Consider the following 21931-nt stretch of genomic DNA (forward strand, 5'->3'; position numbering starts at 1 on the left):
GTTACATTTATAAACAAGTCAATTCCTGTAATTAAGTATTGTCAATAGAATACATTTTCAGCATTCACACTCTCTCCTCAGAGCCTTTTCTTGGTTTTGAACCACAGTTGGCAGAAAGTTCAGTTTCATACAGTTGAGTCACAGTCCTTCTGTGCCCTGTCACTGTTCAGCGATGTTCAAAATATGATAACATGAGATGTTTGCTTATGGTGCCAGCACTGTCAGGCAAATCTGACCGACTCATACCCACACAGTCCTGATGAAGCAGATCAGCTGTGACTATTTTGACCACATCATATTTATGTAGTGTATTTCAGTTTTCTCTAACACAGTAAACAGGCTGGACTGACTGTAGACATCCTTCTTGTTGTCCTCCGGCAATCTCTGCTATACATCTTTCAGACCTGCACATCCGATAGCTTTTGCAGTTTTATTTATTCAGAGTTGCACAGTTGCGTTAGCCATGTAGCTGAGAGTACTAATGAGAGGATTTTAAAGTGGTTTCCCTTCACTAAGTTTATCTTGCTTATCCTTAACATTGTTCCACAAACTTTTAGCACTCCTACAGAGCCAACATGCTTTAAAGCAAAGCATTTTGATTTGATTTTGATTTGATTTATTCTTTCAAACATGCAGAACAAATGACATCAACACACACATAATTACACATATTCAACCAATGCTAATCTAGAATCAATTTACTTATACCTAGTACATGTTTGAATGGAGTAGGAAGAAGTCAGACTTATCCAGTCCTACCCCATAACATCATCTTATACAAAACATTTCATGCATCATTGGCTGCAAGCAGTATCTCTACATAGGTAATTTATGTTTCTTTATTGATTCTTTTCTTATTCTAGGATACATTGCTCCGTGGAGTGGTCGTTTCTACTCTCTCTGGGACACTGGGTAAGCTCTGCTGACCTTCACACACTCACTGTCGATGAAATGCTTGTTCAGTTGAGTGTATGTGTGTTTTCTAAGAGTGCTATACCCCCCTCACACTGTCCCAGAGGGGATAACAGTACAGCACAGGCTCTCTATTGAGCTATTGTCTTACTTCCAAATAGCACCAAGCACCCTGCGTTCTCCAAATGCACTGCAATGGGTTTGATATCGTAGCACTCCCAATCAATTTACCCCCATTTGCTGACTGAAGCAGTATGGGATGGTTTTTTCCTGTCTTTTGGAGGCTGATACTAATTCCTTACTGTGCTTTGTGTTTTTGCTTCCCAGCTGTAATCACAATACACTTTAGAGAGAAATATTTAAATTGCTTGGAAACTGCTGTGTAAAAGTCCATTAGGAATAAAGAGGGAACACAGAGATCAGAAAGTATTAGCACAAAAAAAACAACAACCAGACATTACTCAGCAGCAGTGCTGGATTTGTTCATATTTTACCATAGGCACGCCAGGGAGGTAAATGATATTTTTTTTCCCATAATTCTGGAATTAATCAGTGGGTCTAATGTATAATTTGTCTCAACACTCCCAGTGCGCTCAACCCAACTTTAATTACATCCTGCCTGTCACTTTTCCTCGGTTCTGTTGTTCTCCTTTCACACTCCCTCCCTTTATCTGCAGCTATGCTAAGATACACATCCCCATCATAGCATCGGTGTCAGAGCACCAGCCGACAACATGGGTCTCCTTCTTCTTCGACCTCCACATCCTGGTGTGCACCTTTCCAGCAGGCCTCTGGTTCTGCATCAAGAATGTCAATGATGAACGAGTGTTCGGTAGGGGCCTTTTATTGAAGTTGTTCTAAAACTCAGTTTCCATGATGAGCCACTGGTTCCTTTACTCTCTTTGCATTCCTCTTTAAAATAACAACACAGAAACGAGTGTTTGCGAGATAATGTAGAACTAATATGGGTTTATGTTATGGCCACGGTTTAAAAACTGTCAGATGTACTAGACAGAAGCCACGTTTTTAGCCATGTGTGCATCATGGATCTAGGGATGACAGTGCCATCCAATGGCCTGTACTCGAATGCATCCTCACAGAGCCTAGCGTGGCTGTAGACTCGTCTTGAGTCAGTCGGTTTGGCAACAGTACAGTAGCCATGAGTCTCAGCCACTGTTCCTATGGAGAAGCCAGTCAGAGATGCGAGTCAGAGCATTACAAATTCTGTTCAATCTGTTGTTGTCGCAGCTGTGAACAGAACACAGCGACACAGTTGCTGACTTCATCCAAAACTGAGACAGAATTACATGAACCTACTTAATCTGCAGATTGTAAAATTAGTTTTCTTAACCATGTCGTATTTAGCGATTACCCGCCAATAGCGGCAGACTGAATTTTAAAGAGGAATGTTCTTGTGTAACCAAATCCAGTAGTGGTGGTGTCCTGGAGTGCACCTCTACATTCCAGAAGCAACGTGAGAAGTTAAAGTAGTCGGGGTCAACAAAAACAAGATTTTCAGGGTGTTTAAGGTCTTTGGATGTTTCTCACAGAAACTCACCTTGGGAACTATAGTATCTTCTCACCTTATATTTTTATGCACAGAGGATTTTAGCTTCAGCATAACTGCCCATTCAAGCCTTGAAGTGCTCCAGCTGTCAGTCACTTAACTATATCTATGGAAAGAATCATTGTGACCACAAGAGCAAGCACTTCCTGGAATAGCTCTGTCTGCTTTGCAACTCTTTTGTGTCATTCATTATTAGACGGTTTACATAACTAGGACAGTCCTTTAATCACTGACCTTTCTGCTGTTACTGTCATTTATCTGCTTTATTAACAGTGAGCTATAATTAACATGTATAATTTGACAATAATGTATCAAAAGTGAAATAAAATGGTTGATTAGGAGTCTTAATCTGAATGAATACCTGCTGGTCTAGGATACATTTCCTGTATGTCATCCCCTCTTTTCATTATACTCGGCTTTCAGACAGCATGAAAGAAAAACACAGTGGTTTTGAACTTTACCAAACACAAACAAAGTAAGACGGCCTGGATCAAGGGCAGAGAACCTTTGAGCACTGGAACCACAGTCCTTAAGCTGTCGGTCTGTCTCTCCCTCGAACTTAATCAGCCAATTACAGCTATTGATTAGCCATGCACCTGTTGAGCCAGGTTGGCGCTTTTCAAGGGCAGACGGCAGACACCGCTCTCTTCATTTAAGGTCTGCAGAGCTAACATGGACTGATAATGCAACTCAATTTCTCTTTTTCACGTCTTAATCTCCTCCTCGCGCTCTGCCTCATTTTTTTCCTCTCTCCTTTACATTCACACAGTCTTTCTCCTTGTCTGACCTTTGTCTGCCACCTTCTTTTTCGTCCTCCTTCCAGTGGCCCTGTACGCCATCAGTGCTGTCTATTTTGCCGGTGTGATGGTGCGCCTGATGCTGACATTGACACCGGTGGTGTGCATGCTCTCAGCGGTGGCTTTCTCCAGTGTCTTTGAGCATTACATGGGAGACGACACAAAGAGGGAGAAACCCCCTGCTGAAGACAGCAGTGATGAGGATGACAAGAGGAACTTGGGGAACCTTTATGACAAGGTCAAGACACTGTTCTACATTTATCTATTTCAGTCATTTCATTTTATGTGGAATTCCTAAATACCTTGTCTCTACCAACCTGCAGCTAAAATGAAATTGTAGCTTGTGTAATACATTTTTATAAAATTGCCAAATGCTTCAAATGTTTTTGACCAGCAGCGTTTGCAATCTTGCTCAGGGTGACAGTATTCATGTACACATTCTTACTGCTCTGCCCTGGCAGGAAAAAAAAAACGCTGTAATGCACTTTAACTATGCTTGAAGGCTTTGCTGTTAATATATGCTGTGTGTTTCAAACTGAATTTTAATTAAAGCAGGGATGTGCACATTGAGAAGACTTGAAGCTGGCTGAAACTAAGCAGATTTCTAAACAGAAAAAAGCTCTTCAAATGTTTTGGGATGAAAAACCCATTCAGTATTTCTTCAGGACTTAAGACGTGGTTCTGGACAAACACTGCTGTCCAGCCAGTCCATACAAACCATGTATCCTCAAATTTGGTGGTTGTGGATTTTTCTGAAAAACTGTAGGATGATGTTCAGTGTGACATTTTGGGTGGCCATGTTTTCCACAATAATTCATATTCCTGGAATGCTCTAGACTTTGCTGCCCATCATCAGAGTGTTTGTCTCCCCCTGCAGGCTGGAAAGGTGCGCAAACATGTGTCAGAGCAGGAGAAAGCAGAGGAGGGTTTGGGTCCAAACATCAAGTCTATAGTCACCATGTTAATGTTGATGCTGCTGATGATGTTCGCTGTCCACTGCACCTGGGTCACTAGCAACGCCTACTCCAGTCCCAGTGTGGTGCTTGCCTCTTACAACCACGATGGGTATGAATTACACCTGCACACACATTTCAGTTGTAATGTGTTAATGGGTTTTAAATGACCACAAGAAGTAGTGCCGAGTCCCCTGTAAAATAAAATAGTTCCTAATGCAGAAAGATGGATTGCTGCACCTCATATGCCCCTTAGAGCATGCGTGTATGCAGGAATGTAAAGAGCAGCGAGTTAGAAAGAGCACATGTATATTTCATAAGATCTTTGTGGAAATATTGCAAAATATGCACCTTTAGGTTTTAACATGATTACTCAATGTTCTTTCTAGGTCACAGAAAACATCTGTGGACCAACCCTGAATTTGTAAAAAGATGATATATTATTCTCTCAGAGATGATTTTTTGCAGGCATAAGTCTTCTCTTTAACCATTAGGGAGGGAAATATTGAAGGCCAAGACTAAATGGTAGATGCAGGTTCTCATTGTACATATTTTAATGCTCTCATGACAGTTGTGAGGCAATGGTTTAGTTGTGCTACTGAGAGCTGTGTGGATATATAGCTCGGCTTTATTCTCTTGCACATATACACACACACAGTTGTGCAGACACATTATGATTACATACCTACATGTAGTAGGTTACCTGGCTTTGTCTGATCCCACCCCTCAAGATACATGCAAGACATGAATGTTGAAAGTGTGAGGTGTTGATTATGCATGGATGCTCTATTTTCAGCTGCTATTGCCCTTCGAATGGTTCAGCCTCAACTGAAATAGTAATACACGGCGTAGCCATATGTCTGTCAACACTGTTATCTGTCAAACCTATTTTCTTTGTTAGGACACGTAACATCCTGGATGACTTCAGGGAGGCCTACTATTGGTTGAGACAGAACACAGATGAGCATGCACGTGTCATGTCGTGGTGGGACTATGGTTACCAGATAGCCGGCATGGCCAACCGGACCACACTAGTAGATAATAACACATGGAACAACAGTCATATAGCGCTGGTGAGCCTTGTTTCTCTGTCTTATTCTGTTTCTTGGCTTCATCTCTGTGCTCTCTTTCTGCTTTATTCTTGGATCAATGGATAGACAGCAAAACATGATTTCTTTCAGTAGCCATTAGATGATTAGTAAGCGTTGCACAGTTCTGTTTTTTGTTTAAGTTTTTTTTCACCACATTGTATAAAACCGCTCTCCAACAAGCCAGATAATCTTGTTTGTTTAAAGTTTTCTTGTTGACTTAACACTGTAGGGCACTTTCAGTTAATTACTGCCAGATTATGTGGGTTTGATTTTTTTCTCTGTCTGCTGCCAAATGTAGAGGAATGTTTTTATCTGTTAGACAAAGCCCTCTAGCTCTCCTCTCTCTCGCTTTCTACCTGCCGCCTGTTGTCTCCTCAGCATCTGTCCATGAGAAATGTAATTACAGAGAATGCACAATGGATCTCTGTTTAACATGTTCTGTTTTATGCCATTGCTGTATCGACGCGCTACAAGAAGCACCAATTAAAGTATGACTTTTCATTTTTAACACTGTATCAAGGTGGGGAAAGCCATGTCGTCCAACGAGAGCGCCGCCTACAAAATCATGAGGTCACTGGATGTGGACTACGTTCTGATCATCTTTGGAGGTGTAATCGGCTACTCGGGCGACGATATAAACAAGTTCCTCTGGATGGTGAGGATAGCAGAGGGAGAACACCCCAAGGACATCAGGGTGAGTGTGAGACAGCAGCAGCTGCCTGTCACTGCAGCTGTTCTCTGGGAAATAACAAGCACTTACTGTACACAGCAGTAAAATCAGTGTTTCCTCATCAGCCCTACTCTCTTTGCTCTTACACTCCTGATCCTCACTTGGAGGACAGACTTTGTTTATTGGTGTCGTCATGACGTGTTGTCTTTGGTTTGGAGGCACTTCTGGAACAGTAAAAGTTGCTGCATGAAAAGGCCAAATTCATGATTTCAGGTTTTCAAGTTCATGACATCTCTTGTTTACATATTATATTAACTGGCTTGAATTGTCAGTATATAGTGCTGCCCTTCAAAGGCAGGATGCTCTATCCTCATGTCTGTGTACAGTCAGTTAAGACAAGACTCGGCTGTTTGGCCGTAAGGATCTGTCATTTTTGAAAAATAGCACGGTACACTTGCCAGATCAGAGGTAAGAACCAAAGCACAAAGACTACACTCCACAGCTAAAGCTAAATGTTTCCTGTGATTGAACAAGAATTTAATGTACTTTAGTAACTGAGTTTACTACCACAAAAATAAACAAAACTAATGTAAAACATTTCTCTAGCACATGAATGAACCGCACACACAGTAGCTACATGAAACACATTCAGTCTGTGTACTAACTTTATTACTAAGGTCCCGCTCATGTCTGTGCAGCAGCAGTAGATGGTGATCTTAGAATAAGAACTATTCCAAAACCAAAAGAAACGTGAATTTCCCAAAACGTCAAACTGTTTAGGATTGATCCTGATTGAAGCCTGTAGTCAGTTGTTTAATGAGTAACAGTGTAGAACAAGCGTTTTGAGGCATTTTGTATATTTGTGAACACAGTAGCTTTTCTGAAATAAGTAATATATGGTAATGTTTTCCATGGGCCATGCCCTGTCTGAGTCTCAGTCCAGTCTTTGTCTGTGTCATCAGGTCCTGTCATCTCAAAACCTTTACAGAAGTTTCATTTGAGACAGGAGGTTTTTATATTTCTATCCAACCCTAACAACACTTCCAGTCAGTCAGTGGGTTCTTGGTGTTTGTTCCTGGATCTCACTTCCCTTCTTTGCCTCTTTGTCAGGAGAGTGACTACTTCACCCCTCAGGGAGAGTTCAGAGTGGACAAGGCTGGTTCGCCAACTCTGCTCAACTGCCTCATGTACAAGATGTCTTATTATCGATTTGGTGAAATGCAGGTGAGGACAAGAGAAGTTCTAACTAAAAGCTTTTTTCATTCTCTGACCAAATAACATCCCCCAACACTCTATACCTCTGCATGTCTTTTGATGAGTTTGTTTTTTCCCCATCTCTTTGCAAGGAAAGGTCAAGGTAAGAGAGAAGCTCGCTACTGAATCTTGAGTCATTTTCTGGGGTTATGATCCACTTCTTAGCTACAAATAATGAGTTCCAGCTCTGTGCCAAGATCAGAAGGTAACAAACAGCTGCCATCAGCAAAGAAGAAAAAACTACTGCTACTACATTTTGTGCAGCTTTGCCATATAATAACATGCGGCTGCCACCACCATCTAAAAAAAAGCAGAGCTGGCAAACAGACAAATGGGCAGAAGAAGATTTAAGGAGCAGCCTTGGGGATCTCCTGAGGTTTGTAGAGGGGAGGTGTTGGAGGAGAGAGAGAGAGAATAAAAGATCGACAGAAGCTTTGAAATGTGTCATGGCTGCTTCTGGCAGGTAGCAGAGGAGAAATGAGAGGGATCTTTCTTGCCAGGTGCTTGCATCCCCGCTGTGGATGCAGCCCGACAAATGGCTCGACAAAGATGGGAGAATCAAAGCAGTTGCCATCCGCAGAGAGACATCCAAAGCTCTGTGCACTCACAGCTATGTTTTAGGATGAAGAGATGGAGAGACACAGGAGGAGACTGGACAGGACACAGTGAACCCAGCAAGGGAAGAAAAAGTGTTAGTCGGTGGAGTAGACTGGGTTTATGGAAACAGGATGTGAAATAGAAAAATGGAGGTTTAGAGGAAAAAGACGATAGAAGAGTTGGGTGAGCCATAGTACAGGATAGTTAGAGATGCAGTTTGTAGCGGTGAGTGGGAATTAAAGGGATAATACTGACAATGCATCATACAGGACAGAGAGGACAGTATTGTATAATGAACAGAATTAACCCATGGTCTCATACACCTACTGTACACATGTATTTTCTTTTCATAACATTTAAATGAAGATTTGAAAATGCTAATAAATGTGTCAGGAGAACCTTTGTGGCTAATTCTAATCTGATATGTATTACTCTGTCCTCTGCCTAAAGGCGTACTGGAGAACCAGGAGATGGAAATGTGAAAATTGCGACTGAAAAGAAAGGAGGAAATGAGTGGGGTGGGGGGGGGGGAACCGCGAAGATAGATGGAGAGTGTAGCTTTTACAATAGAGGTAGAAGAGTGGAGCCAGAGCAGTCAAGGGCTTTTAGGGAAAATAATAGGTACAAGAGAGTGAAGTTAGCTTGTGCCAAATGTAACTCTTGCCAAGGGGCAGTTGCTGCACTGTAACCAAAAGTTCTAACTAACTTTTTGTTTTTCTTTTCTAATTGTGTTGAAATAGTTTTTGTCTTCGTCTTTGTGAACAAAACGCAGCAAATGTTTGACATTTTTGGCTCAAAATGAGAAAAGGTTGGCAGTTTGCTTTCAGTAGTCTAATTCCATTATTTGACTAATGTTTTCATTTGTGACCCAAGCCATCCATTCTGCTGCATAAGGTTTAGGTTTTATTATTTTAATGAATCGTCATGAGGTGTTATTATATATTGCTGGAAAGCACTAAAAATGTCAGATTAAATAATTGTAGTCCATATCTTCTCTACTAGTTTTTCATTATGATTTCATACTTTGCTGGTATATTCGAGAATGCATTGTGCTGTGTGTGGTATGAAAACACTTTTAAAAGGTCTGCACAAACCTTCTGTAATTTATAACAAAAATGGTTTACATGCATTTTTCACTCGCGTATCGCTAGCTAAGTAGTAAAATGAGAAGTTTTTCCATTTCCCAGCTGGACTTCCGTACACCACCTGGCTTCGACCGGACACGTAACGCTGAGATCGGCAACAAGGACATAAAGTTCAAGCACCTGGAGGAGGCGTTTACTTCGGAGCACTGGCTGGTCAGGATCTACAAGGTGAAGAGCCTGGACAACAGAGAGCCGATGGACCACAAGCTTCGCAGCGTGGTGCCCAAGCAGAAGTACACCTCTAAGAAGGTATCAGGGGAGATCTTGTCTGTGTTTGTTGTGAAGGAGTCAATCCATTTGGTCAATTATGTCACATCGCAGTGTGTTGGTGATGTATTAATTTATTTTATAGTTGGAGAAGCAAAGAGGCTTCAAAATAAAACTTTATTACTGACTCATGACATTAACTCAGGACTATGGAATTTTCTTTATTAGCAAGAAAAGCATTTGTTGAAATGATACCAAAGGCTGACAAGTACATTTGTCAGTCCAGTAGAACACAGGACTAAGATTTTACACACTGTCTGTCAAATCAACAGCCAGGGTGTAAAACACCTTCAATCATAATCAGTCATCTTAGTCACAAGATTCTCTTAGAATGGACAAAACTGATGTGCAAATCCCCCCCACCTCTCTCTCTCTGACCAGACTGCCAAGAGGAAGCGAGGACACATCAAGAACAAGCTCGTCCTGAGGAAAGGAAAGAAACTACAAAAAAAATAATGATGATGAACTGTTCTAGGAAAACAAACGCGCAGAAACCTCTAACAACCAATGAAGAAGAACACAGCAGCCGTTTATCTGGCACTTAGTCTCAAGCGCTTCTCCTTGGAGCGTTGTGTTGAGGAAGCTGGGGTGTGGTATCTGGATAGCTCCAGAACTGTTGTGCGTTTTACCCTGAGGACCTCTGTCTTGCTTTTTCCCCCCCTTCTGTTTTTGTTTTTCTTTTCTTTTTTTTACTTTATACTTGAATTTGTGGAAAGGCATAGGGCTGCTCTGCTTGGTTCGCATCGATTACTTTTTGTGGTACGTTAATTAACTGCTTATCAGTATGGGATCAGGTGAAGGGGAAAAGGAGAGAAGATTAGTAACATTTGCACCAAAGACCCATCAACCTTTCTCCATGGCACATGTGAAGTCATTACTTAGAGTGAGGTAGCGCAGGAGTGAAAGCTGAGGACTTTGTTCCTGACACGTGTACAGAGGACAGTATGCGGTATGGAGGAACGTCACTGTCGGGGCACAGCCCATCTGTAATAACCTTTTTATCATCATCGTCTCCTTTTTGTCTGCTTGGCTCCTTGACCCTTTTCCCACAAAGTCTTTAGGAAAAAAATTGGCCTATTGTGTAAATATGTTATGTAAAGAAAATGTCTAAAAGGATAATATATTGATTGGATTGTTGTGGTGATTTTTAAATATGCAGTTTGTTTTCCTCAATTTCTTTATGTAACTGTTTCGGGGTTTTTCGTATGACAGCAGATAGAACAGTGAATGCAATAATTCTTGTACAGAGGAGCTTGAGAGAGTGAATGTGAATTTTTACAGTTTCCCCACTTTTTCATAAATTGCATAGATTGTACATTTCTGCTACTAGGGTTTTAAAGATGGAAGCAGGCAACTGTGTGTAAAAAGTAGTGATAATAAATTAGGCCTCCCTTCCTGCGGAGGGAGCTCTCTATCCCAGTGAGCAAAGCCTAGTGCCTCATCGTTGGTCATCGCCACCTCATTAATATGTGACCGCCACCTTGTCAGCGTTTTGTTTAGCTCATTCTGTACCAATGCAGCGGATGGGGTGCTTTGATCAGACTGAGGCTTTGGGAACTGGAAACTTTTGCAATGTCTGGAAATGGATGGAGGAACTGTGAAGGATGATAGATAGTACGCAGGCACTGATGGTGAAATTAGAAAAAGACATGCTAACTGAGGTCAGGAAAGGTAAGAACTTCCTTAAGAGCTGTGTCCCAGTTCCATACTGCACAAGCCTAAAAAGGTTTGGGGTATCTTGTTAATTCATACTCAGGAACTTTTTAGAATCCGCTGTTTCCAGAGTTGTCATTAAGCACCAGTGCTGCAACTGACTTTTATTCATTTTACAATGCTTTGTCTATAAAATCCAGATGTTAAACTTCGAGCTGATATAAAACAGAGAAAAGCAGCAAATCTTGACAAAGGATTAACAGATTATCAACAACAGTTGTCTGACTAATTACTTCCAGTCTAATATACAGTATGATTGGGACACAGCTCTAATCAGACTTCTTACTTTACGGCACTGCACTGTTTTGCGTTTGGTTTCTTCAGAGGCCACGTCTAAACACTATATGAGTTTCTTTATGTAGACCTTTCATAACATTATTTTTCATCAAATAAGTGACAAATCATGCAGCTATACTTGTCACATCTCAGAAAATTATTCATTAGTTTCACATGCTCATTTTTTTCTTTACACTTTAAAAAATCTGTCTGAATCACTTTGCTTTCCGCTTTTGATCTTTGAAACAGTGTCACCATTTCAGTCTTCTTACCTTTGACACAAAGCTACATTATTTGGTTACACAACCTCTAGAACCGCCACGTCCTTTTGATTTCTCATTTGTCAAGTGAGGGGAGAGTTCAGACTAAGCCTTAATGTGCTGTACAGTTTGTTACCCTCTTATTTGTTCATTTTGTTTTGTTTTTTCTTAATGGAGAACAGCGAGACACCGCCTCTACTGAGTTCACTCATGTCTTAGTAGCCTGTCCATAATGCTGTTTTTGTTCAACGCAGTACTTTCCTGCTCGTCTCTGTTCACCTTTAAAATTTACATTGACATTATTCTGTTCAGCCATCTTTAAATATACACTTTAATGAAAACATTTGTGTAAGTTGTTTTTATTGTGGCACCTTCTACTTGACTAAAACTACTCTGAGGATGTCTGTTTTTAACCTAGGTGAACACGATGTTTACCACTTGATGGCAGCATTGGGCTTTGGATGAGGACGTTTGCTTCTGAGTCTTCATCAGTATGTATAAAGAACAGACTGGTGAAGGTGGTGGTGGTTTCGCAGACTCACCATTGTAAGGTCACTGGGTGAAATCGCTCTGCATTAGGCTCAGTGGTGGGTCGGTGATGTAAAATAAGCTTTTCTTAAACAGACCACATCATAATATTACATTACTTGATCTTGAGCAAGACTCTTAAAGCCCAGGTTCTCCAGTGGCACACCAGTTATGTGTACGTGGATATACACGGTGCAGATCAGCAACCATTTAAAAATGTACTAGGAGATGAATGAGTTGAAGATGGCAGTGAGTTTGTTTCAACAAACAAAAGCGTTAGAAGATATTAAAAACCCCTATGTTTAAGGTACCGACATATTCGGTGCTTTTCTCCCCTTTTTTTTCTGTCCATCAGTTCAAAATTTAAAAATTCCATTTAATTTTGACGGCAAATTTTAAATTTTGTAGCTAAAACCTGAAGATTTTTTACTTTTTTTGGTAAGTAGACTAATTGATTTGTCTTTAAATCATTGCAGAATTAAAAACTATAATTTAAATAGGTTAATCCGTCACTCCATTTTCTGCTCCAATAAATTTATACCATTTTATTATTAAACACAGCTGGAAAACACAAAGGTCGGTTCTTATCGTCTGGTTTTCCATCATTCTTTCATAGTGTGGCTGGTGATGGTGAAACACGTATTTGATGAATTAAAATGGTGTAAAATGTATCAAATTTAACTCTGAATGCTGCAGAAACTAAGGAACATTTTGGAACAATCTAAATGGATTTTTACCAAGCTTTCTAAAGGTTTTCCCCTGCTAACTTTCTTCCAACTCAGCTCTCATTAGTCTACCTGTCAAGCTCATCGAGTTGTCGGCCATTTTAGTTTTCTGAGCGGTGACGTGTTATCGTGCTCGTTCTCTTAGGCTCGTATGTGCTTTCAGCGTCATGCTAATTAGCAGTAGCGGAAACAGTATTGAGAACTAGTATTAAAAGTAGCAATACGTATTCTCTTGCAAGTTTTGTCTTGCATAGGCATTAGCATAAATATGTACTTAAAAGTAAAATTCCTCGGTATGCAGAATGTCCCAATTTAATGTTGCATTCATCATATAGGACGATTAATACAGTTGCCCAAGTGCTGCAGTCAAAACAAAAAATAAGACGCGTTCAGCGAAGATGCTCTTAATTGCTCTCATTTAATCTCTGCTTCGCTTTGCTTAGGAAAACCATTCAATCTGGAAATTGGCAACAGTTTGTCAAATACACGGTCTGAAAATGTGACTACTACAGTTGTATGATCGAATACATTTCCTTTTCTGTTACCCCAGCACCCAGTGATTGTTATTCTGGTAGATGATCCTCATCTTTACAGAGGCAACCTTCAGCGACCCCCAGATGCGAGAACGTGCTTGTGTGTTCCTGCGAGCCTCCTCATCCATATTCATCACCATGGGTGACCTGTGGAGAAGTATTTCCTTCAGGAGGCACAGGCTGGGGCGACGTGGCAAAATAATTAACAGGTACAACACAAAAAGCATGTGTAGTCTAACCATTATTAAACTGGGAAGCATCTTAATAAAATGTACCAAGATACATTCATAGTCCAGACAAAACAATCAAGACCTTTACTTTTTAGTGGTTCACTGTAATGTACTGTGTAACAATCTATACTAACACATGACCTAATATAGTATATTTAGGTCATTTTAGGTGCCTCATAAATCTCTTAAAGACCACCCTGATTGGTAAAAGCCATAGATATAAAATACATTTATTTCTATGGTAAAAGTGCTTTATAAACAGCTGGTTTACAGCTACAGTATTGTGTGTTACATAGAACTCGATTCATTCTAAATGCTGCATGACAAACAAAAAGCTTCGAACTAAACACTGGGAATGTTTGAGAAAACATAAAAAATAACCCACCAGTGACAAACGTCATTACTCTGTGTGCAAAAGAAGAAGCCTCTGCAAGGTGAAAAATAGAAATACTGGACTCTGAATAGTAATACTACTAAGCATATATAAAAATGTACTTCTGTCCCAAGAGTCCCAAACCCTTCCTTAGTTAATACGGTGGAGATCCCTTTGGCACCTTGCTTGTTTCCTGTTTCTGTCATTCAGTCTGTAGCTCCTGTTGGTGGAGGACGACGTTCCCACGGTCCCACCTCCTGATCTCAGTCCTCGGCGTGCGGAGGCAGGAACTCTGTTATTGTCCATGAGCAGAGGGTGTTGCTGTGCTGTCAGGTCGACTTCCACAGCGGGTTGTTGTAGATCCAACCGTCTCCCTACAAAGGTAAGGGAATTACCACAAGCGGCACCAGTTCAAATCTAATCCAAAAATCTCAGTACTATGTGGGTGAAAATGTTTGTAGTGCTTAGAGGATAGAAATATGACATTCGATGTGTTGTTTCCAAAGACTAAAATTAGTTCCAGGTGCTAAAAAAAAAAAAGCTTTGTTCTTGGGCTTGTACACTGTCCAGGCCCAGGAACTGTCCTGTTTGCTGTGCTGAGGGTCATGGCTATTATAATTGAGATGAGCCTCAAATATCTTGTTTTGTTAAAGTTAAAAACAAAACAAACACAGAGAGATACAGAAGCCCACTGCATCCACAAAACAGAAGGCCTTATCTCACAATTATGGCCCACTAGTTCATACTTACAAGCTAATGGGCAATAATGGTGCAGGGGTTAGAACTCTTCAGAACTTGTCTGAGAATCATCAGGTTTTTAAGATTTCCTCAGCGACGGCGGCCTGTGCTTCCAGTAGTACACAGCAATTATTAACTGACAGATAGCGTGGTGAACTTCCAAAACACAAAGGACACTGAAAAACTGGTCCCAGGTTTCAGTCCACAGTGCAAGTCTTTTTGTTTATGACAACAGAATGTCCCGTTTCTTGTTACTTTTCATGAGTGAAGATATTTTTAAAGTTTAAAGTGACATTTTCCAAATTATTAAACTATAAAGCCTTCACTTGTGTGAACAGATGTAAACTTTTACAAGAAACAGGAAGTATAATAGTGCCATGGATACAATGAGTTGAGCACAGCTCTGGTCCTGTTTGTCTCTACGCCGGCAATAGCCGCAGCCGGAGGCGTTTTGTTTTCGGGTTGTCCGTCCGGCCCATTCTTGTGAAGGTGATATGCCAAGAACACCTTGAGGGAATTTCTTCGAATTTGGCACAAGTGTCCACCTGGACCCAAAGATGAACTGATTAGATTTTGGTGGTCAAAGGTCAGCGACCTTGCGCTTGTCCCATTTCCATGTGTTTGAGTGGTTGGCAGAGGCAAAGTGGTAAGTCTAGTTTTAGTCTGTATTTCTTTACATTTTGCAACAGTAAAACAATAAATAGCTACAAACTGTTTATTTTTGCTATGCTCCACTGGAAGCTCAAACAACTTTCACTAAGTTATCTTAAACTACAGAGAAGGAAAACCAGATGACTCACTGCTTGGATGTAATTTTTGTTTTGTCAGCAGCACAAAGTTCCATTCACTCCCACTGTACTGAGGTTGAACAGCTATTATGTGAGGAATGATCACTCCAAAGCAAATCAGGATGATTTTAGTCAGCAGCTACACTACTGTTTGGAAAGTTTAAATACGTGGTACTATACTGTAAGCAGGGTGTGACTTCTGACAGCCCGTGTTACACGCTCAGTTGGCAGTTTTAGGCACACTGAGGTAAAACTAATGCAGTGTAAAGCAACACTCCTGCAGTGAATCCCCCTTCATGAAGGTGAGAGGTCGACTGTGTGATCATTTTGGAAGTCTATGTTTGTGGTGTACTGCATTAAACTGACAGGTGTTTCTATTATTTTGTCCACCACACATTTATATCGGTTAGGCTAAAAAACACTTCTCAGTATACCACAGATGAACAGCAGTACAAACTACATCCTCCAAAATGATCAGTTGAATCAACACCTCTCAACAGAAACTGAACATCATCAGGATTTATTGCAGGACTGTTGGATTAGTTTTCACTGAGTGTTTAGAAAAGGCTCCTGTATCACCGTTCCACCCTGCATTACATTTATGGTGCTGCTCTAAGAAGCTTATTGCCACACACTGTACCTCTTTAGTGAAGTACTTGGGAGTCCAGGGTTTGTTATCAGCTGCTCTCTGCCTCTCCTCCCCTCTCTGTCGCTCCTCCAGCCTGTGTTTGTGCTCCGTGGCCTCGTCGATGTTCCCGTCCTTCAGCGACTTGGTGACGTGTTGCCATAACCTCCTACAAGCGTAGATAAACACAAAAAGTGAATGAGCAGCTCCTACGTCTGGGACTGTCTGTGGCCTAAATTAACCTATTTAGAAAATTGCTTTAGTCAGTGATAATTAGTTTGTTTTTTTTCACCTGGATTCTGTCCTCCCCTGCTTCTCCACAGGCCGCAGCTTCTTCCTGGTGATTGGAAGTTTGGCCGTGTCAATCACTTTGGTTTCCCCGCTGCTGTAGGTAAACTCCAGCGTACCGTTCCACTCGCCCTGGGCTTTGCATACAATGGTGTTGGTCAGGTTGTGTTTGACTTCTGCTGTCACTCTGTAATACAAAACATTGTTGTTGGAAAATTGTCCTGACTGCCTGTTACACTTTTACATGCTTTTACATTTCGAGCACTGACGTGAAAAGAGACAAGCTCAGACTTACTTGTATTATTATTGCACCAATACTGAGGAATTGTTTTGTCTCTGCCACTGAGACATTGGTCAGACCACACTTAGTCTGTTGTAAAATCTCCGTCACACACTCCTGATTTAGAAATGGTTTAGATATTGCTGACTTGCCTATTACATCAATACATTACACATTCTAATGATTCAAGTACTTGTATTTGTTTGCACCTCTGTGGTTGGAATGGAATAAATATCAGAGTTTTGTTTTGGTCATGATCTGTACATATTGACGGGCTCTGCCTATATATTATGAATCTTCTTGGTCACATTTGGAATAGTACGTAATGTTGAAATGTCAATTTTACTTATTAAATCTCTTTTTGGAGCATCTACACAGTGTGCCTTTTTCCTTTGATACACAAATAAGTGGAAGGCTATTTATGAATGAATGTTTGTTACAGTATGTTAATATTAAATTCAACTCGCATTGACTTGTCTTATATTTTATCTCCTTCAATCAAGTGAAAGACAAATATCAACAAGGTGCAGAGGACAGGAAGGGTGGTAAGCAGCTTTTTAACAAGCGCGACACACCCCTCATATTGTAGACAATAACACTTCAGTGGAAAATGTAGCCTGAGTAAAATGCTCTAAAATTCTGAGTCACAATTTATAGGCTATGTTTTATGCACCTGTTGCCAGTAACCTGCCTAGTTTCCAGTATTAGTTACATGAGTTGATGTGAGCTACATTTATTAACCTAATAATACTGTGGTGCATGAAGCCACTGGCAGAAGAATACATTCTTTCCTCAGTCTATAAAGTGAATGATGGATGTTTTTAAAGACAGGCAGGGTGAGAGACTCACTCACCTATGTACCTTCCCTCCATAGAAAGGCTTGGTGTGAAAGGTGACTGTGGCAGAGTAGCCGCTCTTGACACAGTTGATGGAGACTTTGCCTCCTAGCTCCACCCAGGGCACAGTGAGGATAGAGCGGGCGTAGGCACAAGGCAACGTGAAGACGTACTCCTCGTCGTGTTCCAAGAGATACAGGACTCCTGGGAGGACAAAGTGACGCGGTTACAATGGGTGCTCAAACGCACAAACACATGAGCTGAGGCAAACAAAATCTTCCCATGTTCAAAATACAGATTTTTGGAGCACTTGATATGTAAAACTGTACATATAATAGAACAATGCTCAGCACAACAGACACCCACTACGAAGTGACACCCACTACCCAGTGAGAAACAAACCCACTGCAACGCAACAGCAGCCTTTAGCCATTATATGATGATGTGAACACAGCACCAGGCTGAACAGTGACTACCAATCATTACTGACAGCATGTGTCATATATACCAGTGCTTCCCCTACCATTGTATTAGGGGGCGTGAGCATACTCTCACCAGCAGACAGAGCGCGCATTGGAAAATATGTATGTAAATATGCCTTGCACCAAACCAAGCATCCCCTTTTGCTCGCTAAACTGTGTTAACCAATAATGTTCTAAAGTCTTTAGCCAGTTATGTACGTGAGAAACTGAAACCAGTAAAAGTTGTATGTAACTACACAGCAAGTGGCTATCTCCCCACCTTCCGGCAGCATCCCAGCTGTAGGGGTTCATGGTGTACCTCACTCAGCAGATAGCACTAAGGACCTTGCTGAAGGACCCACAACTGGCCACGAACCCTGACCTGCCGTACCAGAGTCAGTGGTATCAACCACTGTGCCATCCACCTGCTGTACAGGAAGACCTTTGGAACTTGTACTGACTTGTGGTATCAGTTAATGCTATTGCACAAAGCCTCTAAATCACATTCACAAAATGAGCGCTCATGGCTTGACAGGGAACTGAACCCCACCCTGCCATACCACAGTTAGTGGTATTAACCACTGTGCCATCCCCCTGCTATACAAGAACACCTTTAGAACTTATACTGACTTGTGGCATCGGTTAATGAGCTTGGACAAGCCTCTAAATCAGACTCACAAAACAATTTCTTCTCTTTGTATTTACTGCCCCTAGGGTCAATTTTCATGAAATATGGGTTGTCTTTTCACTGTTATGCAGATGATATTCAAATCTATTTATGCCACTGAATGTGAAGAGGAGCAACTCACTACATACCCTGGTGGACTGCTTGAGCGAATTAAAACATGGTTATCATGTAACCTCTTACATATTAATGAAAGTAAGACAGTGTTTTAATTGGTAGCTCAGGTTTTGTTAATCCTGATATTCTTAACCCATTGGCCCCTTAATCTAAGGCCTCATGTGAAGAATCTTGGGGTGATATTTAATAGTGCTCTTAAGCTGGATGAACAGATAAAATCTGTGGTCAAGGCCAGCTTTTTTCAGTTGAGACTACTCGCTAAGGATAAACACTTTCTTTTAATGATTTTGAAAAAGCAATTCATGCCTTTAATAGTTCTAGACTTGATTATTGTAACACACTACGTATATACTGGCATTTGTCAAGCTTCATTATCTCGGCTCCAGTTGGTCCAAAATGCAGCTGCTCGTCTTCTGATGAATACACGGCCTCTTGAGCACATAACCCCAGTTCTTGCCTCACTCCACTGGCTTCCTGTTCATTTTAGGATTGATTTTAAATTGGTGATGTTTGTTTATAAGGCTGTGCATGGTCTAGCACCTTTGTATATCTCTGATCTTGTACATTTTTTATGCTCCAGGGAGGACACTTAGGTCTTCCAATCAGTTGCACCCAAGTCTAGACTAAAACATTGGGGAGATCGGGCTCCTAGACTATACAGTATTGTTCAAAATAATAGCAGTACAATGTGACTAACCAGAATAATCCAGGTTTTTAGTATATTTTTTATTGCTACATGGCAAACAAGTTACCAGTAGGTGCAGTAGATTCTCAGAAAGCAAACAAGACCCAGCATTCATGATATGCACGCTCTTAAGGCTGTGAAATTGGGCAATTAGTTGAAAGGGGTGTGTTCAAAAAAATAGCAGTGTCTGCCGTTGACTGTACAAACACAAAACTATGTTGTACGTCATGCATTTTCACAACATACTATAGTAAGGCACATTTATTTAAGGCACCCAGGTGTGACTCACCTTCTCCCACCATGGACACTCCTATAGACATGCCCATGAATTTGCTCTTGGTCCATACATGGGCATTGACGCACATCCTCCTCTCCTGGGACTCGCAGTAAAACCCCGACACTGGTGGATGATGGGACACCTGCTCGGCCACAAATCGAACTCTGTAGCAGCCTCCCAGTGAATCATCGCCCTTGCTTGGCTCCTGAGTCGATCCCAGGTTTGTTCTGACCAATGGTTTGACTTTGTCCCGAGGCACTTCCCAGGAACAGTGGAACGTCTCCCCCAGCACGGGGTTATAGGGCTTCTTGGCCACGGCACCTTTGCGCCCCTCGTGGAAGGCGGTCAGGTAGTACTCCACAAAGCGGACTATTCGGTCCTCAGCTGTGGCCCCAGCTGTGATTGACAGGAACATGTCAGGGTGGGCCATGAAGTTGGCATACATCTCCAACAGTGATCGCTTTTCCAGAATGAAGGTAGGCAACACCACCTGAGAAACCATACAATTTTACAAGGACAAGATTTATTTTAAAAAAGGCTCTGAAAATAATTCTCAAAAATTAGACACTGGCAATGGTGCACTCATGTCACAAACTCTGTTTTCATGAATCTTTTTATTGTTCTAATAATAATAAAAGTGTTTCAGAGTGTTACCCGTGTGAGGTCCATGCCCAGTTTGAGCTGGGAGAGCAGATGGAGAATGACGCTCCGCTGGTCGTCTAGGACACCCAGGTCCTCTTCCTCATTGTCCTCCGTATCCGTTACCTCTTCACTGGGGCTGATGTCGTCTAGCCCTGGGTAGTGCTGCGAAGACACAAAGAAAGTAGAAATTGCAGTGATTTTCAGTTTTTTTATTTAAATCTAAAAGCTGAACGAAGCTCCAGTTTCAGAGTACATGGAGAATTTATTTTCTTAAATAGGATTTAAGTGTTGGAGCAAATAAATAAATAAATAAATAAAAATACAAGCCTGCTCTTATGCTAACATCACAGTCCCATTAAGTGAGAGGACAACTAAGCACCATTCAACCACTGTGGCAAAAAAAGATTTTATCAACTAAAATTATTCTTAATTGGTTTGAATCATCTCAGTAATTTCTGTCTGTGGCACTCGGCTCCAAGCTCACATCACATTCCTACTGAAGATCTTTACAAAGAGGTCACATACTGTATGTACTATACTTTGTCATTTTTAGCAAACATTACCCGAATAAAAAAGTATTTGGATTATTACACATTTGGTGAGATAGTATTTACAGCAGCCGAACAGTAACGAACATCACCTCGCTAATGTGTTTTGAATAGTTTTTGACAATGATGGTGGAGCTTTATTGCACCTAAGAATACAGTAATGTCAGACTTTGGCTGCACAAATACTTGCTAGCATGTTTAATTCATTGGGGGGTGTTTTATGGAATTTATTGAAAAAAAAACCAAAATTAGGCCTTAGACATTTCCCAGACATCTTCAAGCCTATAGAAATATTCAAATAAAACAATCTTATGAAGTGAATGTCAGTCTTTACTGGTGACTATTGACACCACTATTTCAAATATTCTACATTTTATCCGAGCCCTGCTGATGCTCACTTTTCCGCATATTCACAGATACAATGCTGACGAATGTGACACCTGTCATGTGAAAAGGCCAAGAGGGGGAAGAAAAAGCCATTTTATTCCACCAACATTCAACTGTCACACAAAAGGTCGCTGGCAGACCAGCGGAGGACCTGTTGGAGAAGCAGCCTTTAAATACCAAAGGACACGGCCTCATTTACGTTTCACTGCAGCCCATTCATACTCCATTCAGCCATGTCATCCCACCTTTCAAGCCGCTGTCAGCATTTTATATGGCAACAGGAGCACTATGTCTCTCTGAGTAGCCGGAGCGTCTCGTTTTCTTCTGAGAGCCTTTAGCATCGTCTTACATAACCCATATACTGGTCAAAGTGGGTAGAAGTTGTCCGTTTCATTTATGCTCCAGCATTCAACTGGAAATGGATCCAGTCAAGGTTCAAAAAGAGCTGATGCCTCTGATATCTCATGCAGTAACTCAGGGCAGAAAGGAAAACAAGAAAGAGGCTGATGTATAATGCAGAAAGTGCTCTGGAGCCTGTGGGCAACGAGTCTCTGTACTTCCCCTCCGTCCCACTGCTCTTTAGCCTCAATTTCTATCTGTTTTTCTATTTAATAACAATCAGATACATACTGTATGGTTATGTGTCCTTTGTTCAACCTGGCGATCATTATAGAGAAACTGAT

General features: G+C 41.1%; 2 protein-coding genes across 3 annotated transcripts in view; one reads left to right on the forward strand and one right to left on the reverse strand.

Moving 5' to 3' along the window:
- The window catches only part of LOC109958792 (dolichyl-diphosphooligosaccharide--protein glycosyltransferase subunit STT3B-like), a 71513-nt gene extending 59670 nt beyond the window's left edge, over positions 1-11843 (forward strand). The window contains 9 exon segments of the mRNA XM_020597701.1: positions 864-912; positions 1590-1744; positions 3303-3514; positions 4154-4341; positions 5131-5302; positions 5841-6014; positions 7101-7214; positions 9029-9235; positions 9635-11843. Coding sequence (XP_020453357.1) covers positions 864-912; positions 1590-1744; positions 3303-3514; positions 4154-4341; positions 5131-5302; positions 5841-6014; positions 7101-7214; positions 9029-9235; positions 9635-9709 — 1346 coding nt within the window. The 3' untranslated portion in view covers positions 9710-11843.
- Positions 11844-12928: 1085 nt separating this feature from the next.
- osbpl10a (oxysterol binding protein-like 10a) overlaps positions 12929-21931 on the reverse strand; it is a 46299-nt gene continuing 37296 nt past the window's right edge. Inside the window, exons 7-12 of one of the 2 annotated variants that reach the window (XM_020597700.1) lie at positions 20326-20475; positions 19684-20161; positions 17464-17650; positions 16335-16517; positions 16058-16211; positions 12929-14265 (exon numbers count right to left, since the gene is read on the reverse strand). In XM_020597700.1, coding sequence (XP_020453356.1) covers positions 14221-14265; positions 16058-16211; positions 16335-16517; positions 17464-17650; positions 19684-20161; positions 20326-20475 — 1197 coding nt within the window. In that variant the 3' untranslated portion in view covers positions 12929-14220. The remainder of the gene's footprint in view (positions 14266-16057; positions 16212-16334; positions 16518-17463; positions 17651-19683; positions 20162-20325; positions 20476-21931) is intronic. The other variant, XM_020597699.1, reaches the window with a different exon arrangement.

The sequence above is a fragment of the Monopterus albus genome, unplaced genomic scaffold (genome assembly GCF_001952655.1).
Source record: "Monopterus albus unplaced genomic scaffold, M_albus_1.0 scaffold34.1, whole genome shotgun sequence".
NCBI lineage: Eukaryota > Metazoa > Chordata > Actinopteri > Synbranchiformes > Synbranchidae > Monopterus > Monopterus albus.